General features: G+C 43.0%; 2 protein-coding genes across 4 annotated transcripts in view; one reads left to right on the top strand and one right to left on the bottom strand.

Annotated features, from left to right (window-relative positions):
• CENPP (centromere protein P) overlaps positions 1 to 22,135 on the top strand; it is a 306,990-nt gene that overhangs the window by 143,979 nt on the left and 140,876 nt on the right. The window lies entirely within an intron of this gene.
• Positions 861 to 22,135, bottom strand: part of ASPN (asporin) — a 29,011-nt gene continuing 7,736 nt past the window's right edge. Inside the window, exons 3-7 of the mRNA XM_032785874.2 lie at positions 15,320 to 15,533; positions 13,950 to 14,060; positions 12,233 to 12,326; positions 9,727 to 9,865; positions 861 to 1,629 (exon numbers count right to left, since the gene is read on the bottom strand). Of these exons, the coding sequence (XP_032641765.1) occupies positions 1,438 to 1,629; positions 9,727 to 9,865; positions 12,233 to 12,326; positions 13,950 to 14,060; positions 15,320 to 15,533 (750 nt within the window). The 3' untranslated portion in view covers positions 861 to 1,437. The remainder of the gene's footprint in view (positions 1,630 to 9,726; positions 9,866 to 12,232; positions 12,327 to 13,949; positions 14,061 to 15,319; positions 15,534 to 22,135) is intronic.

Genomic DNA, 22,135 nt, shown 5'->3' with positions numbered 1-22,135 from the left:
GAACTTGGAGCTTTAGTAAAAGAAAATATAGTATTAAATTATTTTCAATGTGTGTAGAACTGGAACAAAGAATAATACAAGGAAAGCCTAAAAAGAACTATCAGAGTTTGCTTTGAAATACCTACAGAAATTATACATATCAATATTTATAATGGTGTGCTGGGAGTATGTTGCAAAAATAATGCTTAAAAAATAATAAACTGAGTGGTGAGTGATGATGTACATGTTATCGATATTCCACTCAGACAGGACAGACCAAAGCATGACAAAATAACTTGGCTTCAATCCAACCTTTTTATTAAAAGACTTACATTTCAGGGTAATCTTTAAGTTCATTTAATTTATGATGAATAGGGGTAACAAATATACACTAAATAGATATATAAAATATCCATTTTATACAGTACTGTCAGTATTTCATATTTTGCATATTATCCAACATAAGCAGTTATGTCAATTACATTTATATTATACGTTGCTTATATTCAGCAATGTTAGAGTACTTTTAGATAATTAATTACTATTAATGTGGTTTATGTAATGTCAAAAATGTAAAAAATCATATTTAAAGTAAAGAACATGATTACAATTTATATATATAAAATGTTACTATTTTTGTGCTGCCCTACAGAGCTTTTAATAACAGCTCCTAATAAGCTTGAAGCCGATGGTAAATTTTGAATGCTGCCTTTTAGTATTCAGAGAGCATACAATTACGTTGGTAGCAAAACACTGATGGACATTTTATGGTTAAGAGTTGCAACAATAAATACTAAAAAGCTAAGCGTTTTTAAGGTCTTAATTCTAAGGTATCAAACCCAATTTCATTTAATTAAAAAGACTAAATATAATCTGGTTTAGTGACATTAGAAGAACTAGAGCAACATCAGATTTGAATTACCATACCTTTTTAATTGCTCTTAGTCAATTTATTTTACCAGTGAAAAATCTGACACAGTACATCTGATATTTTTTGTTTGCAAATTTTTATGCATTCTATATACACTTTTTAAAATAAAATATTTTCAGTACTGAAAAAAGTCATGATAGAATTTTTTTTTTTTACTTAATGCTTTGCATTGCTTCTGTATTGGGAAAAAAACAGACAAAGTAGATTTAAGTAAACAATTTAAAATCTGTAATAGGAAACATCAAAGTACAGTTTCCAGTTCAGTTTCCAAGAGTCGTCCTTTCCTTGAAAATCAAGGTTTTTGCATAATTTACTCAAAAATGTAAGTTTAACATCAGATAAAACAAAGGACTGCTAAAGTATATTGTGTTTCTAGTTTACAATTTCTAAATTAGTGTAAATATTTTGTAAACTGGTTAAAGGGTGTAAAATTGCCCTTTTACAATAGATTTCAAGTATTGTAAAACCAGCAACATAACATGTCTATTTAAACATAGTTTTGGAATATGCAAACTTCTGTATCGCTTTCAGTAATTCCCAAGCTGCACGCTATTTCTGCCTAAAATACAACGGAACGTTGCAGGTTGAACTTCCCAGTATTTCACAGGGTTGTTGAATAAGCTAATGCCACTGTATAATGTCTTCATCATGCTTCCTCCTGTTGGACAGAAATCATTTACTCCCACTTTTGCAATATTATTAGAGTGAAGGAAGACAACCTGTAGGAATAAGAAAGAGAAAAATATGTGATAACGTTTAGTAGATAAAGTAGGGAAAAACATACTGATGCAGTCACTGACAAAAAAAATATTATAATTTGGATTTTCGGTAGAGCAGTTGGATGTAAGGAACACGCCAAGGTTAGAACAGGTCAGAATCCAAAATACTTTCATATGCAATACAAGATTGCATAAGTGGGAGGAGAAAAGCAAGCTGGCAATCAGAATGATGGAACTTTAACTTTAAGGTCTAATATTTCACAATCTGCCATGTCTATGACTTTATTCTACAGCAAAGCCCATAAAAGACTGTTACTCACCCTTGTAACTGTTGTTCTTTGAGATGTGTTGCTCATATCCATTCCAGTTAGGTGTGCGCGCGCCACGTGCACGTTCGTCGGAAAACTTTTTACCCTAGCAACACTCGGCGGGTCAGCTGGGCGCCCTCTGGAGTGGCACCGCTATGGCACCGGATATATACCCCAGCCGACCCGGCCACCCTTCAGTTCCGCGGCTACTCGGACAGTGGGAAGGGAGGATGGATTTGGAATGGATATGGCAACCATCTCGAAGAACAACAGTTACAAGGGAGTAACCGTCTTTCTTCTTCGAGTGATTTCTCATATCCATTCAGTTAGGTGTTCCAAGCTTACTGGCGGAGGGGGTCGGAGTGAGATGTGGAGCGTGCAGAAACTGCTGTGCAAAGGCTGCATCATCTCTAACTGTTGGACCAGAGCATAGTGCGAAGCAAAGGTGTGGACGATGATACAGGTCGCTGAACGGCATATCTCCTGGATAGGCACGTGGGCCAGGAAAGCTGCTGATGAAGCCTGAGCTCTGGTTGAATGCGCAGTGAGATGGCCCGGGGACATGAGCCAGGTGATAGCATGTGCGTATGCACGCTGTTACCCAAGAGGAAATCTTTGGGAGGAGACCGGTAGACCTTTCATCCGTTCAGTGACTTCCACGAACAGCTGGGGGACTTCCGGAAGGGCTTTGTCCGCTCGATATAAAAAGCGAGCGCCCTACGGACATCTAAGGAGTGTAACTGCTGCTCCCGTCGAGAAGAGTGAGGCTTGGAAAGAGACCGGGAGGAAGATGTCTTGGTTGGTATGGAAGGCTGACACTACCTTAGGAAGGAACACGGATGAGGTCGCAACTGTACCTTGTCCTTGTGAAAGACGTATACGGTGGGTCCACCGTAACACCCAAAGTTCAGAAACCTTTTGTCAATGTAATGGCCACTAGGAAGACTGTCTCCACGACAGGTACAGGAGCGAGCAAGTCGCTAATGGCTCAAATGGCGGATGCATAAGTCTGCTTAGGACTAAGTTGAGATCCCAGGTGGGGGCCGGGCGGCGTACTAGGGGTAGAGGCGCTCCAGGCCCTTAAGGAACCTGGTGACTAGGGGTGGGAAACATGGAGTGGCCACTTTCTCCAGGATGGAATGTGGAGATAGCCGCCAAGTTACCCTCAGAGAAGATATCACCAGCCCTGTTGCTTAAGAGACCAGAGATAGTCCAGAACAATGGGGATCGAGGCCTCTAAAGGAGTAAGTTCCGTGTTTGTACACTAGCAGGAGAAACGTTCCCACTTGGCCAGGTACGTGGACGAGTGGAAGGCTTTCTGCTACTTAGGAGAATATGCTGTACCGAGCGGAACCAGCGTAACTCCGATGTGTTCAGCTATGCAGAAGCCACGCCGTGAGGTGGAGGGCCTGCATGATCTGGGTGGCGAAGACTGCCATGGTCCTGCGTTATGAGGTCGGAGGAGTGGCAGGGTAACTGGGCTGGCCATGGACAGGTCGAGCAGAGTGGTGTACCAGTGCTGTCTGGGCCAGGGCCACGCTGGCGCAATCAGAATTAGATGCGCTCTGTCCCTGCGGAGTTTTATTAGGACCTTATGAACCAGAGGGAATGGTGGGAAGGCATAGAGCAGGTGGTGCCTCCACGACATGAGGAATGCGTCCATAATCGACCCCGGTGAAAGACCCTGGAAGGAGCAGAACGCTTGGCACTTCCTGTTCGTGCGAGAGGCGAACAAGTCTATGAGGGGAAACTCCCACCTCTGGAAGATCGAATGAATAACGTCTGGTCTTATCGACCATTCATGACAGAGGAAGGATCTGCTCAGCTGATCCGCCAGAGTGTTCCGAACCCCCGGAAGAAAGGACGCCACCAGGTCTATCGAGTGGGCTATGCAGAAGTCCCAGAGTCGAATGGTCTCTTGACACAGGAGAGAAGAGCGAGTCCCTCCGTTTGTTGATATAATACATGGCCGTTGTGTTGTCCGTAAACACTGAGACACAACGGCCGTGAAGATGTTGCTGAAACGCCTGACACACGAGGCGGACTGCTCTTAGCTCCCGGATGTTTATGTGGAGTGTCAGCTCCTGTGATGACCAAAGACCCTGCATACGAAGGTGACCTAGGTGAGCCCCCCAACCGAGAGATGACGCATCTGTCATTAGGGACAGTGAGGGCTGTGGTGGATGGAACAGTAGCCCTGCACACACCAGGGAGGGAGTTAGCCACCAGTTGAGGGAGCGTAAGGTGCTCGGGGGGACTGTCACCAGAACTTCTATTGGGTCCCTGCCTGGATGGTATACCGAATTGAGCCACATCTCAAGGGGCCACAGGCGGAGCCTGGCATATTTGGTCACATAAGTACATGAGGCCATGTGGCCCAGTAGACCAAGACACGTGCGAGCCGAGGTGGTTGGGGAGGTCTGCAGGCCTCGAATGTTCGTCGCAATCGCCTGGAAATGCAGCTGAGGGAGGTAGGCCCTGGCTTGAGTGGAGTCCAGGGTTGTCCCTATGAAGTCCAGCCTTTGTGTGGGGACCAGGGTGGACTTTTCCGCATTGAGGAGCAGCCCCAACCGGGAGAATAGGTCTGTGACTATGCCCACGTGCTGTCGGACCTGCGTCTGGGAGGTTCCCTTGATGAGTCAGTCGTCCAGATATGGAAATACATGTATCTGCTGCCGGAGGAGGTAGGTGGCAACGACAGCCATGCACTTCGTAAACACACTTAGGGCCATGGAGAGGCCAAAGGGGAGGACAGTGAATTGGAAGTGCTGGTGATTGGCCACAAAGCGGAGATACCTCCTATGCGGAGGAAAGATGGCGATGTGGAAGTGTGCGTCCTTCATGTCGAGGGCGGCATACCAGTCTCCAGGATCCAAGGACAGGATGATAGTCCCCAGGGAGACCATGCGGAACTTCAACTTGACCATGAACTTGTTGAGGCCTCGCAGTTCTAAGATAGGCCTGAGGCTTCCCTTGGAGTTGGGAATCAGAAAGTAGCGGGAGTAAAACCCCTTCCCCTTCTCGTCTGATGGGACCTCCTCTATTGCTCCTGCGGCAAGGAGAGACTGCACCTCCTGTAAGAGGACTTGCTCGTGAGAGGGGTCCCTGAAGAGGGACTGGGTTGGGGGGTGAGAAGGCAGAGATGAAACAAATTGGAGATGGTATCCTTGTTTCACCGTGCGTAGGACCCAGAGATCTGAGGTCAGCTGGGACCACGCCAGGAAGAAGTAGGAGAGATGGTTAGAGAAGGGAGGAGAAGGATCCTGTCCTGAAACTGGTATGCCATCCTCGTGTGTACCTTCAAAAGGTAGACTTAGGCCCCGGAGGTGCCTTTGGGGGCCCGTGGTTTTGACCCCCTTGGGGCCCGGACTGGCGTCTACGGCCACCCCGCCTGCGCCTTTTACTGAAGTCTTGCCTGTGCCGGGGCACAAAGTACGGGCGGTGGGGTTGAGCCAGAAGGGTCTACGTTGGGTCACGGGGGTATGCATGCCCAACGAGCGCATGATGACCCTGTTGTCTTTTAAACCCTGCAACCTGGGGTCAGTTTTCTCAGAGAACAAACCCTTGCCATCAAAGGGTAAGTCCTGGATGGTGTACTGGAACTTGGGTGGCAGGCTGGAGACCTGGAGCCAGGAGACACGCCTCATGGTGATACCTGAGGCTAGAGTTCTGGCTGCCGAGTCGGCCGCATCGAGAGAAGCTTGGAGGGAGGTTCTGGCCACCTTCTTCCCTTCTTCTAGGAATTTTTCAAATTCTTGGCGCTAGTCCTGGGGTAGTAGTTCTGTGAACCTACCCATCTCCGCCCAGGTGTTGTAGCTATAACGGCTCAGGAGAGCCTGCTGATTGGCCACCTGAAGCTGCAGGGCACCTGCCGAATACACCTTGCAGCCCAGTAGGTCCATCCGCCTAGCCTCGTTAAATTTGGAGGCTGGTGCCTATTGGCCATGGCGTTCCCTTTCGTTGACCGATTGGACAACTAATGAGGAGGGTGGACGTACAGGTATTTGTACCCCCGAGAGGGTACCATGTATTTCCTCTCGACTCCCTTTGCCATAGGGGGAATGGAGGCTGGGGACTCCCATAAGGAGTCGGCAGTGGTCTGGATGGTCTTAATGAATGGCAGAGCCACACTAGTAGGGGTATCTGCCAACAGGATGCTCACGACGGGGTCCTTGACTTCCGGGACTTCCTCTACTGGGAGGTTAATGTTAAGCGCCACCCTTCTAAGGAGGTCCTGATGAGCTCTGAGGTCTATCGGTGGGGGCCCTGATGACAAGGTCCCTGCCACCGCCTCATCCACAGAAGAGGAGGATGATACTCCGGGGATGAGAGGGTCCTGAATGGCCTCTTGGTCATGGGTCGGTTCCTGTTCTAGCGGTACTGGGGAGCCTGGCGGATGGATCATCTGCTCCTCTGTCTCAGCTGGAAGGGGACGGCTGATGGTGGCCTCAGGTGCCTGATGCTCCGAGGGAGCGGAGCGGGTCTGGGCCAAAGGCGCACCCTGGGCCTGGTGGTACGCCCAGGGTGTGCAAAACGACCACTGTTGAGGTCCCATGTCCTGAGGCCGGACGTCCTGGAAGACCCCGGTAGGCACCTCCGTATCGCGGTCCTGGTCGTAGTAACTGTCCGTGTGGGAGGACACCGACGTCTGCCTGGAGGGCCATGGAGGAGCAGAGAAATCTTGGGCTGAGGTTCCGACAGACCTCGCTCCCCTCTGTAGCGGGGACTGGTGCCGGTATTCCGAACGGTACCGTGATTGAGACCGGGACCTGCGACCAGACCAGTGCCGGGAGGTCGACTGGGATCTCGAGTCCCTGCGATGTGAGCGGCTCCGGGAGGTACGGTGCCTGGGTCAGCGCCGGGAACTAGAGCGGTGCCGTGAATAGCGAGGTGGAGAGCGTGAGTCCGACCGGTGCCGCAAGTCTGATCGGTGCCGTGTAGAGGAACGGTGCCGGGATTGCGAGCGGCGTCGAGAGCGGGAGTGTCGTCTCGACCGGGAGTGTCTGCGGGACCGCGATCTTGAACGGTGCCATCCACTGAGCCGACAGACAATGGTCTGCTCAAGGTCGGCTTGCCCAAAGATTGGATTACTCACACCGGCGGTGCCGGGGGTAGGGGCAGTGCCGCATCCATGAGGCGATCAAGTCTCTCGCTGCCAAAAATGCCTCTGGGGTGGATGGCATGGTGAGCTCTACCGTGGTACGCGCCGGGGAGATATCAGGCGCCAGACTTGATGGCCCGCGCAGGACCAGAATCGACAGTGCCGATTTCGTTGGTGCCGCGGCGGTTATCGGCACCGGGCGGTCCGATCTGGGCACACTCTTTGGCTGCGGCGTGGGCGTCACCAAGGCAGCAAGAGTCTTAGCCTTTTTCGGCCTCGGGGAGACAGAGCGACGTGGAGTCGACTTCGGTGCCGGTGGTGGCCGGTGCCAGGAGTCTTTAGGTGTACCAGTGCGTTCAGGTGCCATGGGAGTGCCTCTGCTCACCAACTGACTGGCGCTCGGTGCCGAAGGTGGTGGTGTCAAGGCCGCTTCCATGAGGAGCTGTTTTAGTCTTGATGTCCCGCTCCTTTTTTAGTTCGCGGCTTGAAAGCCTTGCAAATCGAGCACTTAGCAGTTAAGTGCGATTCCCCGAGGCACTTCAAACAGGAGTCGTGTGGTCTCCTGTTGGCATCGGCCTGTGAGCAGCCGAGCACCGGTTTGAAACCCGGTGAGCATGGGCTAGATTTCTGCTGTCTGTCTTTTTAATTATTCTTGTTGGATTTTTGTTTATATGGTCAACCTCTGCCACCTTCACTGATGTTGAGTAATACTTTACTCCGTGAATAATCTCATTGATACATACACACAAGAACAACTATGTATACAACAACGAGAAAAAACTACGAGTAGCTAGGGAAGGTGGAGGTCAGCTAAGCCGCACTCCACTGTTCCAACGACCGACACGGGCGGTAAGAAGGAACTGAAGGGTGGCCGGGTCGGCTGGGGTATATATCCGGTGCCATAGCTGCGCCACTCCAGGGGGCGCCCAGCTGACCCGCCGAGTGTTGCTAGGGTAAAAAGTTTTCCGACGAACGTGCACGTGGCGCGCGCACACCTAACTGGAATGGATATGAGCAACACATCTCGAAGAACAACAGTTACAAAGGTGAGTAACAGTCTTTTATGGGCTTTGCAGTAGAATAAAGTCATAGACATGGCAGATTGTGAAATATCAGACCTTAAAGTTAAAGTTCCATCATTCTGATTGCCAGCTTGCTTTTCTCCTCCCACTTATGCAATCTTGTATTGCATATGAAAGTATTTTGGATTCTGACCTGTTCAAACCTTGGCGTGTTCCTAAATGCCAAACCTTAAACCTGCATCATTCATTTCACCTTGATTTCCCCCTCTACATTTCAGTTTCAACTTGATTTTAATAGGTAATCTCATAAATTTGTAGGTTTGGAAATAAATGTTTTTCAACATGAGATGAAAATATTTCAGTCCCAGCCCGTCTGTGTACAAGCCTCTGTTACAAATTTACTTATTACCTATTTGTCCTGTTTTGGTGGGCCAGTGGTCAATTGTTTTTAGATATTATTTTACCACACAAAACACCTTTTGGGCTGTTGTTTCTTTGCAAAGAATTGCTTATGTTGAGTGATTCTGCTACTTGCACTTGGTTATCCCTTCAAACACATACATTATTTCCCATTTGTCTGGTTACTCATGGAGGAATTCTGGGCCAAAAAATAGGCACAAAAAAAAATTCTGCACACAATATTTGAAAATTCTGCAAAATTCTGCGTATTTTATTTGTCAAAATAATATGTAATGTCAGTTGTTATTATTTTGGTAATTTATTTCAAAATATCTGTCAGCAAGTATGTCTGTAACAATACAGACCAAAAAAAAAAAAGATTCTGTAATTTTTTTTTTTTGACAAATAGATTCCTTACGAGGCATAGTAATACAGAACTTTGTGTAATTCATTTAAATTGTAATACAGAACTCTATTTCCTGTACTTATCAGAAACAGTGCAAAGGCTTGGGGCAGTCAGGGGTAACGGAAGAACTGAGCGGGAGAGATGAGCCTGGGAGTGAAGCTGGAGGGTGTGGGTGGGAAGTTTTGGGTTTTTTTTAGAGGGGGGTGGGAAGGTGTTGGGAAGCTTCCCCGATGCAGACCCTGGCTGACCCCAAACCTCTCCCATTCAATCAGGCAGATCTGCCCTTGTCCCCTTACCCCTCATCTCCATGGGTCTCTGCAGCCCCATCACCAGGCTCAAAGCTGTCACCTCATTAGCTCCTGAGCCCATGCTTCGATGTGTCCCCCACACTAGCCATTCTGAGCCCCAATTTGTGACCTCCCCCCGCAGCAGCCGTGTGTGCCCCACTCTGTCCTAACCTGACTCCGCGGGCAGGGTGCTAGGGGAATTCTGCAGCACTGAGCATCGAATTTTGTATTTTTCCCCACATTATGTCTAAGTGATGCAGTTCCGCCTTTTGCCCACCAGAGGCCGCTGTGGCACTAGAACAGCTGGCATGAACGCAGCTGGCTGTTCTGGCGCCAAGGCAGCCTCTGCTGGGCAAAAGGCATAACTGCAGAATTTATTAGGCAAAATATTTTTATGCAGGAAAATACAAAATGATTCGAGACAAATGAATTCTGCATGTCCACTGATGCACAGAATTCCCCCAGGAGTATCTGTTGTAAGAACAGTATCCAAGATATGTAACTGTTAAAGTAATTATGTTCCCTAAGCAGCATAAAAAAACAAAAAATAAAACCATTTGTAGTTGTATATTACCTGCAGATATTTCAGATCAGGTAGTCCAAGAGGAACCTTTTTCAGTTTGTTGTTTTCTAGATGTATTTCTCGTACATTTGGTATACTGGAAAAACTTCCATTTTCCACATCTTTGATTTTATTGTTTCCCAGTCCCAACCTAGAAATAAGACAAGAAAGCTTAACTGCTGATACATAGTGATTTATGACAGCATTGCTGAGCATCCTTTTCAATCAAGTTTTGCACACAGGAGTATACAGGAGAAAACTAAAAATCAGAAAAGAAAAAAATGTTAATTTTGCTATAAAATAAATCAGCATTGGTCTGTGGAACTAATCTGGAACAGAACATTTGCTCAATTTAGCTCCATTTAAAGGACAATATTTGGACAGTTGTACATTAGGTATTCAGTTGGTATGCAATAGTTATTCAATCAGGAGCAAACATTAAAAACAAAACAAAAAATCAGCAATTTTTGTAGAAATAAACCATACTCTTTACATGGACACCATCATAGGACCTAATCACATCAGCCACACCATTAGAGGCTCATTCATCTGCACATCTACCAATGTGATATATGCCATCATGTGCCAGCAATGCCCCTTTGTCATGTACATTGGCCAAATCGGACAGTCTCTACGGCAAAGAGTAAATGGACACAAATCAGACGTCAAGAATTATAACATTCAAAAAACAGTCGGAGAACACTTCAGCCTCCTGGGTCACTCGATTACAAACCTAAAAGTTACAGTTCTCCAACAAAAAAACCGGACTCCAACAAGAAACTGCAGAATTGGAATTAATTTGCAAACTGGACACCATTAAATTAGGATTGAATAAAGACTGGGAGTGGATGGGTCATAACAAAGTAAAAACTATTTCCCCATGCTAATTTTTCCTCTGCTGTTACTCACACGTTCTTGTCAACTGTTGGAAATGGGGCCATCCTGATTATCACTACAAAAGTTTTTTTTCTCCTGCTGATAATAGCCCACCTTAATTGATTAGTCTTGTTAGAGTTGCTATGGCAACACACATTTTTTCATGTTCTCTGTGTTTATATATCTTTCTACTGTATTTTCCACTGCATGCGTCCGATGAAGTTGGTTTTAGCCCATGAAAGCTTATGCCCAAATAAATTTGTTAGTCTCTTAGATGCCACAAGCACTCTTCATTCTTTTTGCTGATACAGACTAATACGGCTACCACTCTGAAACCTGTCACATTTAAACAAATAGTATACCAAATCAATATGTTTATGCACAATGAAAAATATTTTTGTATTGTTATAATATAGACACGGTATCAGGAAAAATTAAAATTTTTATAGAACTAAATTTAGTCATTTTCAGCTTAGTGTAACTCTTCATATCCCCAAAATTCTCCGGAGTAGTTACTGTACCTCACTTTTATTTTCTCCTTTCAGATTTCCTCTTCACATAAATTGTCACTCACACTTTAACTTAGTCTCAGATAGTGACAAGCTGCAGAGCTAAAAATATTGTTTCAAAAATTTTAAGGGGACAAAATTGAGGAAGGGAAGGACAATGTAAAGCTCTCTTCACTTCCCTCTATTCTAGTTTCTTAGACTGAACTGGAAGTCTTGCAAGCAGCTCCCAGCTTAGGTTTCTAAGAGCAAATTCTAGATTCAAAGTTACTCAGCCATTTTTTCAGAGTACCAGCTGGGCCTTGGAGAGGAACTCTCCTACTTATACTCTCCTGCCATTTTCCCATGCACTCTCTGCTGGGTGCCCTAGTTCCTCCTGTATTAGATACTGCTTTTTCCCCTTTTCCCCCCTTGTGAAGAACTGCATGACTCCAGCCAGCTCTCCACTTTCTCAGTACCTTGCTCCCCACCTCTTAAAGGAGCAGAAGCTCAGAGGCTACTTTATTCTTCACTCACCCTCTCCTCCTGAGAGGGGAAAAGAATACCAGGAAACATTTATGATGAATCTGCTGAGCAGAAATGCCAGCAAAAATCAATATGATGACTCTGCTGCTGCTTTTTCCTTACACTGCGCAGGAGGGCAATAGGTTTCCAGCAGAGGAGATAATCGTGTCAATTAGGAGAAGGTTGGGAGCAGTGATCATGGAGGCAGGGTATGTGGAGATCTGGGAGGAGGTGGTTTGAAGTTAGTTGGTGGAGTAGACTGAACCAGCCAGCTATTTAGAGGCTCTAGAGTCTGAGTACCTGAAGCACTTAGAGTACTTGCTTGAACCTGGTATCTCCTGACATGCTCCTAGTCACTCTGTTAAGACAGACTGGTGTATCATACAGCACTCCAAAAGATGGGAAATGTAAATTTTCTTCTATCATGTTTTCCCTTAACAGTCACATTAAAGAGGCCACAGTTTGGACATCATTGTTCTAATGCAATTACAAAATGAATGTTTTCATCTATTTCACTATACTGTACCCTATCCCAAAAATGGTTACCTAAAGTAATGGAGAAAGTCCTGGAAATTTTGACATTCCACCAAGTAGTGCTTCTTGGAGGAATCATTCTACATATTGCATTTTACCTCTGAAGATCTTTGTACCGAATAAAATCCTCAAGTTCAACTGCAGTAATTTTGTTGTCATCTAGATGAAGCTCTAGTAAAGAAGATGGTAGCCCTAAAGGGAAGAAAAATCAATGCAATTTAATTGATTAAAATATTTATATTTATTAAATTCTCGACGACTTCCTCCCTTTTTATTTTGGGGAGGGTTGGAAAGGTGCTGGGTTTGCTATCTGGATCAGAAAATATAAATGTATGTACTGTTTTTGATTTTTCTAGACTTCATTTGTAGTTTAAATTGATAGTTTGTTGTTCAGAACAATTGTTGACCTGAATATTTGTTTTCTCTTTGAAATTTTATAATGAAATCAACAATAAATGGACTTTGACTAATTATTCATTGTCTGTTTTCAATAGAAATTAATATATTTATCTTACCCTAGATTAGTTAAATAGTCTGGCAAATTGATTAGATATTTTTATAAGTATTTTAATTATAGTGTCCAGTATCTTTAGATTTCTGCTGTCTGTCTTTTTAATTATTCTTGTTGGATTTTTGTTTATATGGTCAACCTCTGCCACCTTCACTGATGTTGAGTAATACTTTACTCCGTGAATAATCTCATTGAAATCCATGTATCTACTTGTAAATAAGGGTGAAAGAATCAGGCCTATAGATGGTACTGGATTGTGCTGCTGTTCAGGTTTGGGAATAATCAACAGATTCCCAGACCAGAGCAGAATCATGCCTAGCAGGGATTAAATGTTTTATTAGGCACAAGAGTGCAAGATCACTTATGACTCATAATCATAAGCCTAGGCATAACTCAATATAGCAAGGACAAGTGGTTTTGGAGAAGTTTCTGTGTTTTGCCTGTCTGAAAAGTTAAGTGCTCACAAAGAGGCATGATTAAGGAGAAATCATATCCAGTAATTGTCCTCCATGTGGAATCAAAAGCTTGGATTCTTAATGCTTCAACTTCTTGAGAAGCATCTCTGTTAACAAAAAAAAAAAAAAAAAAAAAAAAAAAAAAAAGAGTTAAAATTTGAATGGAAAGGAAGTATTACTTGGAAAGTTGATCATTATGTAGGTTACTCGGAAGAGGAATAAAAAAAGAAAATAACTGTTATTTCAGATTGACTAGGTATCTGTGGCAGTTCTCAGTTATGACACTGGCTAATTCCCAGGTATTCTTAGACCTGCATGGTTCTTAAGTGTTTGGGAGAGGCTGCCAGAGGAAAGTTAAAGGAGGGAGTTGTAATTTGTTGGGAGACCTGGCCTAATTTGTTCTCTGGGCTAGGCTGAATTGTCCCTCCTTGCTGTTGGTTTGTCGTTACTGTTTCTGCTGCTTCTTGACTTTAGTGAAGGTGGCACACACCACCTGGACAGAGTGGGACAGTGGGAGAAGTGAATCTCCTCAACCACTGAGAACAAGAGAGAGTGTCTACCAGTGCTCAGTAATAGCATGCCATGGATGAAAAAGGCAGATGGGAAGGATGAGCAGCTGCTTGTGATGGAGTGGGGAGAGAGGAACAAATTTAGAACCCATTGGATGGAAATAATTATTTTGAATATTATAATGTTGTACTACAGAAATTCAAAGACAAATAATAGGTATGAAATCAGGTTATTCAGGAGAACATTGGTGTGGGGGGAAGATTCTTATTGTACATAGCACACATCTGAAAGTCCTATAGATTATTCAGGCATATCCTTACCCGAAAAAAGAACCCATACCTTTGGGAACTGAGGTCAGTTTAGCTTCTGCAATTCTGATGTGATAGACTGTCACGCCTTCAAAAGAACCTGGTTCTATTCCATCATTGTCCAGAGGATTTGCGCTCATTTCTGCCAAAGCAAGTATTTTATAATTAAACTAATACACATTGCATGTTAATTCTAGTATGTCTAATTATACAAGGCTTACTAAAAGCTACTCTGCTTTCACCTCACTTGTAATCATTATGACTGTTTTGGTAATTTGATTTTAAAAAAAGCATGGTTTACATCACTGAGTTTTAAAATTTCTGCGCTATAATTCAGAGATTGTCCTGGGATTATGCAGTTTGTGCACACTTCTTTTTAAATGGCAAATCCTCACCCCCGAATTCTACATTGCAAAACAGTCTGGAGTTCCATGGAATAACCTCACTATGACCATGGATTATAATTGGAATTTTGAAGTGGCTCCTGTTGGCTATACAGGAGCAGCTAGATGCTGCCTGTTGGCCTCTTTGGGGAGCTACATGTCACAGTTTTGCCTGAGTAAAAATTGCATGTTTTGACCTGCAGAGTTACCCAACCTGACCCACTTAGCAGGTACAGTTAGGTAGCTGTGAATTTCAGTTACATAAAGCAAATAAGATGCTTTAATTGATAATGGTATGTTAAATTTCCCCCAGTATAGATATCTTGCTTTAAAGAGGAACTTCTATATAAGGAAAATTTGAACAGAAACTACATGTAGGAAACAAAAGTTGCCAGTAACTGTATATTCTTTGCTGCTACTGCAGATTTTGCATTTTTGAATCTGAGCCTTCTCCCCCCACCACCCTGATCCTGAGTTAACTTTTCTGTTTTCTCCTGTGGTGAAATCCATAGCATCATAGTCGTTGTCCATGAAATGTGACATCTCAAATTCAGTGATTAGCCTTCATAGAAAGAATATGTAAAGAGACTGAGCTGTGAGGGAGCCTTCTCATTTGCGGTTCTAGCTGAACTCAAGGTTTTGGCCAGCTGCCTCACAAGACCATTAATATTTGGATATAGATTAATTTCTTTCTGAATTTAGCTATTTTTCAAGAACATGTAGCAGTTTAGCATTTTCACCAACTTGTGTTCGTAAAATTGTCAAAATAGGCAAAATAACATTTTATTAAAAAAAGCTAATAAAACTTCTATAATATTTCCATAGTGATTTAGGACCCAATTATGCAGACATTCTGTATAGAAATCTCATGCTCTTGGAGTTGTGTGTGTAAAATAGCTATGATGTCTGTACTGTATTTATTAGCACGTTTGCCATATTGCTTAATGCAATCCTGAAATACTCTTGTCAGCTAATGACATGCAGTCATTTTAATACTGTTCCAATAAGATGGACGTACCCAAAACATGTAAAGCCTTCATTCCTTGAAATACTTCCTTTTGTACTTTCTTAACCTTATTATCATGAATCCGTAGCTCTGCTAAATATTTTGGCAGATTTGCTGGGATCTCCGTTAGCTGGTTATGGGACAAGTACAGCCGTCGCAACTTCTTTGTTGATTGAAAGGCTTTTGGGTGGATCTTAGATATTTTGTTGTTGTTCAAAGCCAATGCCTAAGAAAAATGTGAAAAGTAAGAAAACAGTATTAAAATCCAATAAAAATCCAATATATAATCATGCATTTGTGAGGACATTGGTAAATATTTTTGGTAATTACATATTATTTTATGGAGTAGTAGAAATGTAGGGCTGGAAGACACCTTGAGAGGTGTCCAGCCTCGTGCACTGATGCAGGACCAAGTATACCTAGACCACCACTGTCAGGTGTTTGTCCTATCTGTTCTTAAAAACCTCCAGTGACTGGGCTTACACAACCTCCCTTGAAAGCCAATCCCAAGCTTATCTACCTTTGCCATTAGAAAGTTTGTTTTTTTTAAGATCCAACATAAATCTCCGTTGTTGAAGATTAAGCCCATTATTTCTTGTCCTATCTTTGGGGTAACAAGGAGACCAATTGATCATCATCCTTTTACCAGTTTCTTTATAGCAGACCTTAATGTATTTGAAGATTATCAGCTTCTGCCCTAGTCTTCTTTTCCCCAGGCTAAACATATCTTTTTTTAACCTTTTCTCATAGTCAGGTTTTCTAAACCTTTAATCATTTTTGTTGCTCTTCTCTGAACTCTCTCCAGTTTGTCCATTTCTTTCTGAAAGTGCGATGCCCAGAACTGGACACACTACTCTAACTGAGGCCTCACCAGCGCTGAGTAGAGGGGGACAATTAACTCTCATGATTTAGATGCAACCCTCCTATTGGTGTACCCCAGAATATTAGCCTTTTTTGCAACTTCATCACGCTGTTGACTCACATTCAACTTCTGATCCTAGTATAATCCCCCTATCCTTTGCTAGACAGTTATTCCCCATTTTGTAGTTGTGCATTTGATTTTTCCTTCCTACATAATACTTTGCACTTGCCTTTATTGAATTTCATTTTGTTGATTTCAGACCATCATCTAATTTGTCAAGGTTGTTTTGAATTCTGATTCTGTCTTCCAAAGTGCTTGCAACCACTCTCAGCTTGATGTCATCCACAGATTTTTATAGCATACTCTCCAATCCATTATCCAAGTCATTAGTGAAAATATTGAATAGAACAAGACACAGGAAAGATCCTAGGTGGAATAGATGTGTCCACCCAGTTTGACGGTGAACCAATGAGAACTACTCTTTGAATATGGTCTTTTAACCAGTTGTGCACCTCTTTATAGTAATTATAGACTACATTTCACCTTGTTTATGAGAATGTCACGTGTGTCCAAAGCCTTACTAAAATCAAAATATATCACAGCTACAGCTTCCCACATCTACTAAGCCAGTAACCCTGTCAAAAAAGGAAACTATGTTTGTTTGGTATAATTTGTTCTTGAGAGATCCACACTGGCTATTCCTTATAACCCTATTATCTACTAGGTGCTTACAAATTGATTGTTTAATAATTTGTTCCAATATCCTTCCAGGTATCAAAATTAGGTTAAGTGGTCTATAATTGCACCAGTCCTCTTTGTTTCCCTTTTTAAAGACAGTCCTTTGAGACATCACCTGTTTCCATGTGTTCTTGAAGATAATTGCTAACTGTTCCAAAATTGCTTCAGCTAGTTCCTTAAGTTCCCTAGGATGAATTTCATCAAGCCCTTATGACTCGAATACATCTAATTTATCTACATATTCTTTAACTTGTTCCTTCCCTATTTTGTCTTGTGTTCCTTTCTCCTGGATATTAATATAAATTATGTTAAGTATTTGGTCATTATTAACCTTTTTAGTGAAGACTGAAGCAAAGTAGGTATTAAACACCTCAGCCTTTTTGATATTATTAGCTCTCATTCTCTGCTGAGGCAGAGGATGACCTACATTTTCCTTGCTCCTAATGTATTTAAATAATGTCTTCTTATTGCCTTTTATGTCCCTTGCTTAGTATAATTCATTTTGTGCCTTAGCCTTCTGATTTTGTCCCTACATGCTTGCACTATTCTTTTGTACTCATCCTTAGCAATTTGTCCATGCTTCCACTTTTTGAAGGATTCTTTTTTGGGTTTCAGTCATTAAAGAGTTCCTGATTTCTAATTTAACATACTTGGAAATGAGAACTTATTTACTAATAATTGAATGCATAAATGCATATTTCAAACAGCTTTTGTTTAAAAATATCTTTCATGTTGTATATTTTCCTTAATCATAAAATCCATAAAAATTGAATTACTCAAAAAATGTACCTAGAACTTGTAGTTTCCACAAGAAGTAAGAGAAAAGTGCTGTTGGGATGCACTAAAGTTGAGTGATTGTGAGAGAGAAGCTAATCTCATATTCGCATGATTGTTAAAGTAAGCTGTGCAACAAATATTTTGCTCCTTTTGCTGATTGTTTACTGCTCAGTGTAATAAGTGAAAAAATGACATGTCTACTGATGGGGATAAATTGTACGATTTCTGCTTTTTTCTATATTCATTGTTTCAAACATAACATACCAGTGGTGCTGTAGTCACATTTTTGAAGACCATAAGCCAGTACAGCTAAATATAGTTGGGAAGGCCAAATAATGAGGAAAGAGTTAGATTTGTTTTCCAATTGGCATCAAAAAGTGCTGTGCCCACATCTTGGACTGGCAGACTGTCTCCATCTAGATTTGTTTTGTTCTTTTATGTTAATTCTTTGTTTTTTATAAAACAAAAATCCCAACTTAAATTGCTATCTTTCAACACCAGCCTTCAATTCCCCATGATTATTGTGGGAGACAAAAAGTGCCCTTGGTGAATGTGGAGAAAGGATGATGGACGTATTGTGGAAAGACAAACAAAGAGGGAAACAGGAAGTATGTTATAGAGATTTGAAGGTTAAATCATGTGATGTACTGAGAGTCATCTGCTCATGTTTTAGTCAAAGGATGTTGAATGTGCTCAGCACCTTTCAAGAACTGAAAAAAGAGCAAGTAAATAAATTGTATGAGGTACAATATGGGAAAATTAGAAATTATGATAAAGAGGAGGAATAAAATATTTTCTCCCTGCTGTCATGATCTCAGTCCTTTTCAAGACTTCTAATTGTCTCTGTCTCAGTACTGCTCGTGGAGAGGAGGTTGATTTATTCAAAGTGGTTTATTAACGAAAATCTGCCCAGCCACAATTAAAAGCAATGAGTAAATTGTATATAACAACAAAAACATTTCATTTGTCTTACTTTCCATTATCTTTGAACACTGATGTACTTAAACTCATTTTTCTGTTCATTTAAGCAAAATATCCCTCCTTTGGACAGGTGTCTTAATCTTGCTTTCTCTGTGCTCTTCTAGAAATCATTGCCTCACTAGTTGAGGGCCTGTCATGTGGCAGAGTATGATCAATACATTGTGTTACTTGAGATTATTTTGCATGTCAGATTATACTTCTATATTTCAATGTCTTGACTGTTCATGTTTCTAATTTCCATTGCTTCAGAGAGTACTGATGAAACGTTGTTACTGTTTGTGACGGGATCCCCGGGGTGCAGCCTGGGACTGTGGGACCGCTGTGCCCCTGTCATGGTATAATTCCCCACTCTGAACCTTAGCGTCCAAAAGATGGGGTACCAGCATGAATTCGTCTAAGCTCAATTACTAGCTTAGTACTTGTAGCGCTGCCACCAACCAGGAATTTCAGTGCCTGGTACACTCTGGTCCCCCCAAAACCTTGCCCGAGGAACCCCAAGACCCAGATCTTCTGGATCTTAACACAAGGAAAGTAAACCCTTTCCCCCACCATTGCCTCTCCCAGGCTTCCCCTCCCTGGGTTACCCTGGAAGATCACTGTGATTCAAACTCCTTGAATCTTAAACAGAGAGGAAATTCACCTTCCTCTCTCCTTCTCTCTCCCCTCTCCAGACTGTCCCGAGAGAGACATAATCCTAACACAGAGAGAAATTAGCCGTTTCGTCTCCCCCTTCCCTCCTTTCGCCCCAACCATTCCCTGGTGAATCCAGACCCCGCCCCTGGGTCTACACCAGAATAAAAAAATCAGGGTCTTAAACAAGAAAGCTTTTAATAAGAGAGAAAAATGGTAAATTATCTGTTCAATTTTAAAATGAATAGGTACGGGTCTGGTCAGCTATAGACACTGGACTATCCGTCCCGGCCTAGTCTACAAGACAAATTTAAAATCCTTTCAGCAAAATACAAATTTGAACTCCTTCCAGCCCAAACACATTTTCAAATAAGAACAACAAACAATAAGCCGTAACCGCCTGTATCTATCTCTACTTACTATTTTGAGCACATAAGAACCATTATCAGGGAGATTGAGAGAAACTGTGCACGTTGGTCCTCTAGCCCCCAGAAGTGAAACAACCACCAAAACTACAGCACACAACAAACACTTCCCTCCCTCAAGATTTGAAAGTATCCTGTCCCCTGATTGGTCCTCTGGTCAGGTGACAGCCAGGCTCACTGAACTTGTTAACCCTTTACAGTCAAAAGAGACATGAAGTACTTCTGTTCTATTAACTCTTACTTATCTGTTTATGACAGCCCCCTTAATGCTCTCTAGCCTGGGCTGTCTCTCACAATGCCTTTCTAGTGACCCAGCATTAAACCCCTCCAAGTGCTGTTATCGCTCTGTGAAACCACATGTGGAGACCCACACCCAGCTAGACTGGATGAATGCTCCCAGAGCCACTCATGAATCACACAGAGAAAGGCACCAGAACCAAATCCCCCCAGCTCCCATCACTGTACCTCAGGAATATACCATCTTGCCCTGCTCAAGATGAGCAGTGCACATTTATTAATTGGTTCACCACTTCATCAATGGAAAGTGGATATACACTAGCCTCTGCAAACCTGAACAGATTACCAAACGCTTCAGGCAAACTCCCTGGTAAAGATAAACAGTTAAACACACGCAGGTGTGTCATTGCATTAAAGCTCCCTTGCTGGACAGTGGTTGTTGATGGGTTGTTTGACATCCTGCCTAGTTGTTGGTTACTTTCCTTGCTGCCTTCTCTGGGGGGCTAATATCTGTCTGATTCCCCAAATTACAGCATGTTTTAGTGATAACATATAACACAATTTTTATAATTTCATATGTATTGATGATACACATATATGAATAGAAAAATGACTTTCAGCAGATCATAACCTTTCTCATGATACCTCACATGGCCTGCTTTATATGCAAGATCACAATTATACATAAATGAGGGATATAGGGGTTACAGGTTGCTCCCCCCAGGTACAGAATGTTATATTGTCACTTCATAGTAATTATGAGAAAATCAGACTTGATCTTTTCCCCATCAAAATAAGGAAGTAGATTGAGGGATTTGGTAGGAAATTCTGCTTTTAAAGTATCATTTGCTGTCATCTGTGGCTTTGCTAAAGAAACTAGTTCTCTGACAAGTGGCATAAAGAAAACAAACTGTTCTCAGTCAGAACTCTGTAGGTCTTGCTAAATGGTCTCAGGTGAACTGACCTGAAAAACCAAATCTTCTTTATTATCAAGAGATTATGAGCTTTCAATTAGGTCACAACTAGAGGTGATTAGTAAGGCTAAGATTTAGTCATGGAGACTTTTACTGTAAATATCCCTGACAAAAACTTAACAGTTCCTGGGGCCCTGGGGACCAACAGCTGCCCCCTGCTTTGGTGGCAGAGGGTGGGGGCAGTCAGTCCCTGCCACCTGCTTCTCCGAGGCCCCTGGGGACTGCCGCTCTGAAACCCCTGCTGCTCAGGGACCACTGCTGCTCCAGCGGCTCCTGGGGCCAGTGGCACTGGCCATTGTTTGTGCAGCCCTCGGGGCTGCCCCAGCAGTGGCCAATGCAGCTGCCCTCGGGGCTGCCTCAGCAGCAGCTGGAGCAGCTGGCCTCAGGGTCCGCTCCAGCAGCCAGCCCCAGGGCCTCCCTAGCAGCCGCCTGGATGTCTCACCCTGGGATCTGCCCCAGCAGCTGCTCGGGCGGCCCTGGGGTCAGCCACACCGGCAGCTGCAGCTGTGGAGGTCCCAGAAAGTCATAGAATCCATGACTTCCGTGACCTCTGTGACAGACTCGCAGCCTTAGTAAAGGCTTCTGATTTGTCTCTGTGTTCTGACACTGGAAGTTAGTATCAGTTAATGTTCACTTAAATAAAAAAATAGTGTGTTCTTCGTTAACTTACTGTAAAGTTCATACTGATTACATTTTTGTGTCTGGTTGCAAGGCATTTGACAAGTAGACAGTAAGTATGGCAACCACTAAGGTTGTATAATACCTATTTTCTCTACTACCAATGAATCCACAATAAGTAAAAGCTCTACTGATAGACTGTGGAGTACATTAGATTTGCTAAACTTTCATTTGTTGTTGAGAGACCAAGTGCTGTCGGAAAGGATTTTTTCCAGTAGTCAAACCTATCTATCCTCTATTTATTACCGTGACATTGGGGATCTCTTTTTAAGGTACTCTGTGTTGGTCAGTTGCCTTTGACTTGACTCTTACTTTGACTCGAGGTGTGGATTTGTTCTTTTCTTTTCTTTTTGTGTATGTAAAAGCAGCAAAGAATCCTGTGGCACCTTATAGACTAACAGACGTTTTGGAGCATGAGCTTTCCTGGGTGAATACCCACTTCGTCAGATGCATGTAGTGGAAATTTCCAGGGGCAGGTATATATATGCAAGCAAGCTAGAGATAATGAGGTTAGTTCCATCAGGGA

Source organism: Chelonoidis abingdonii, chromosome 16 (genome assembly GCF_003597395.2).
Source record: "Chelonoidis abingdonii isolate Lonesome George chromosome 16, CheloAbing_2.0, whole genome shotgun sequence".
NCBI classification, from domain to species: Eukaryota; Metazoa; Chordata; order Testudines; family Testudinidae; genus Chelonoidis; species Chelonoidis abingdonii.
Note: the sequence above shows the minus strand (reverse complement) of the source record. Positions and strands in the feature narration are given on the sequence as shown.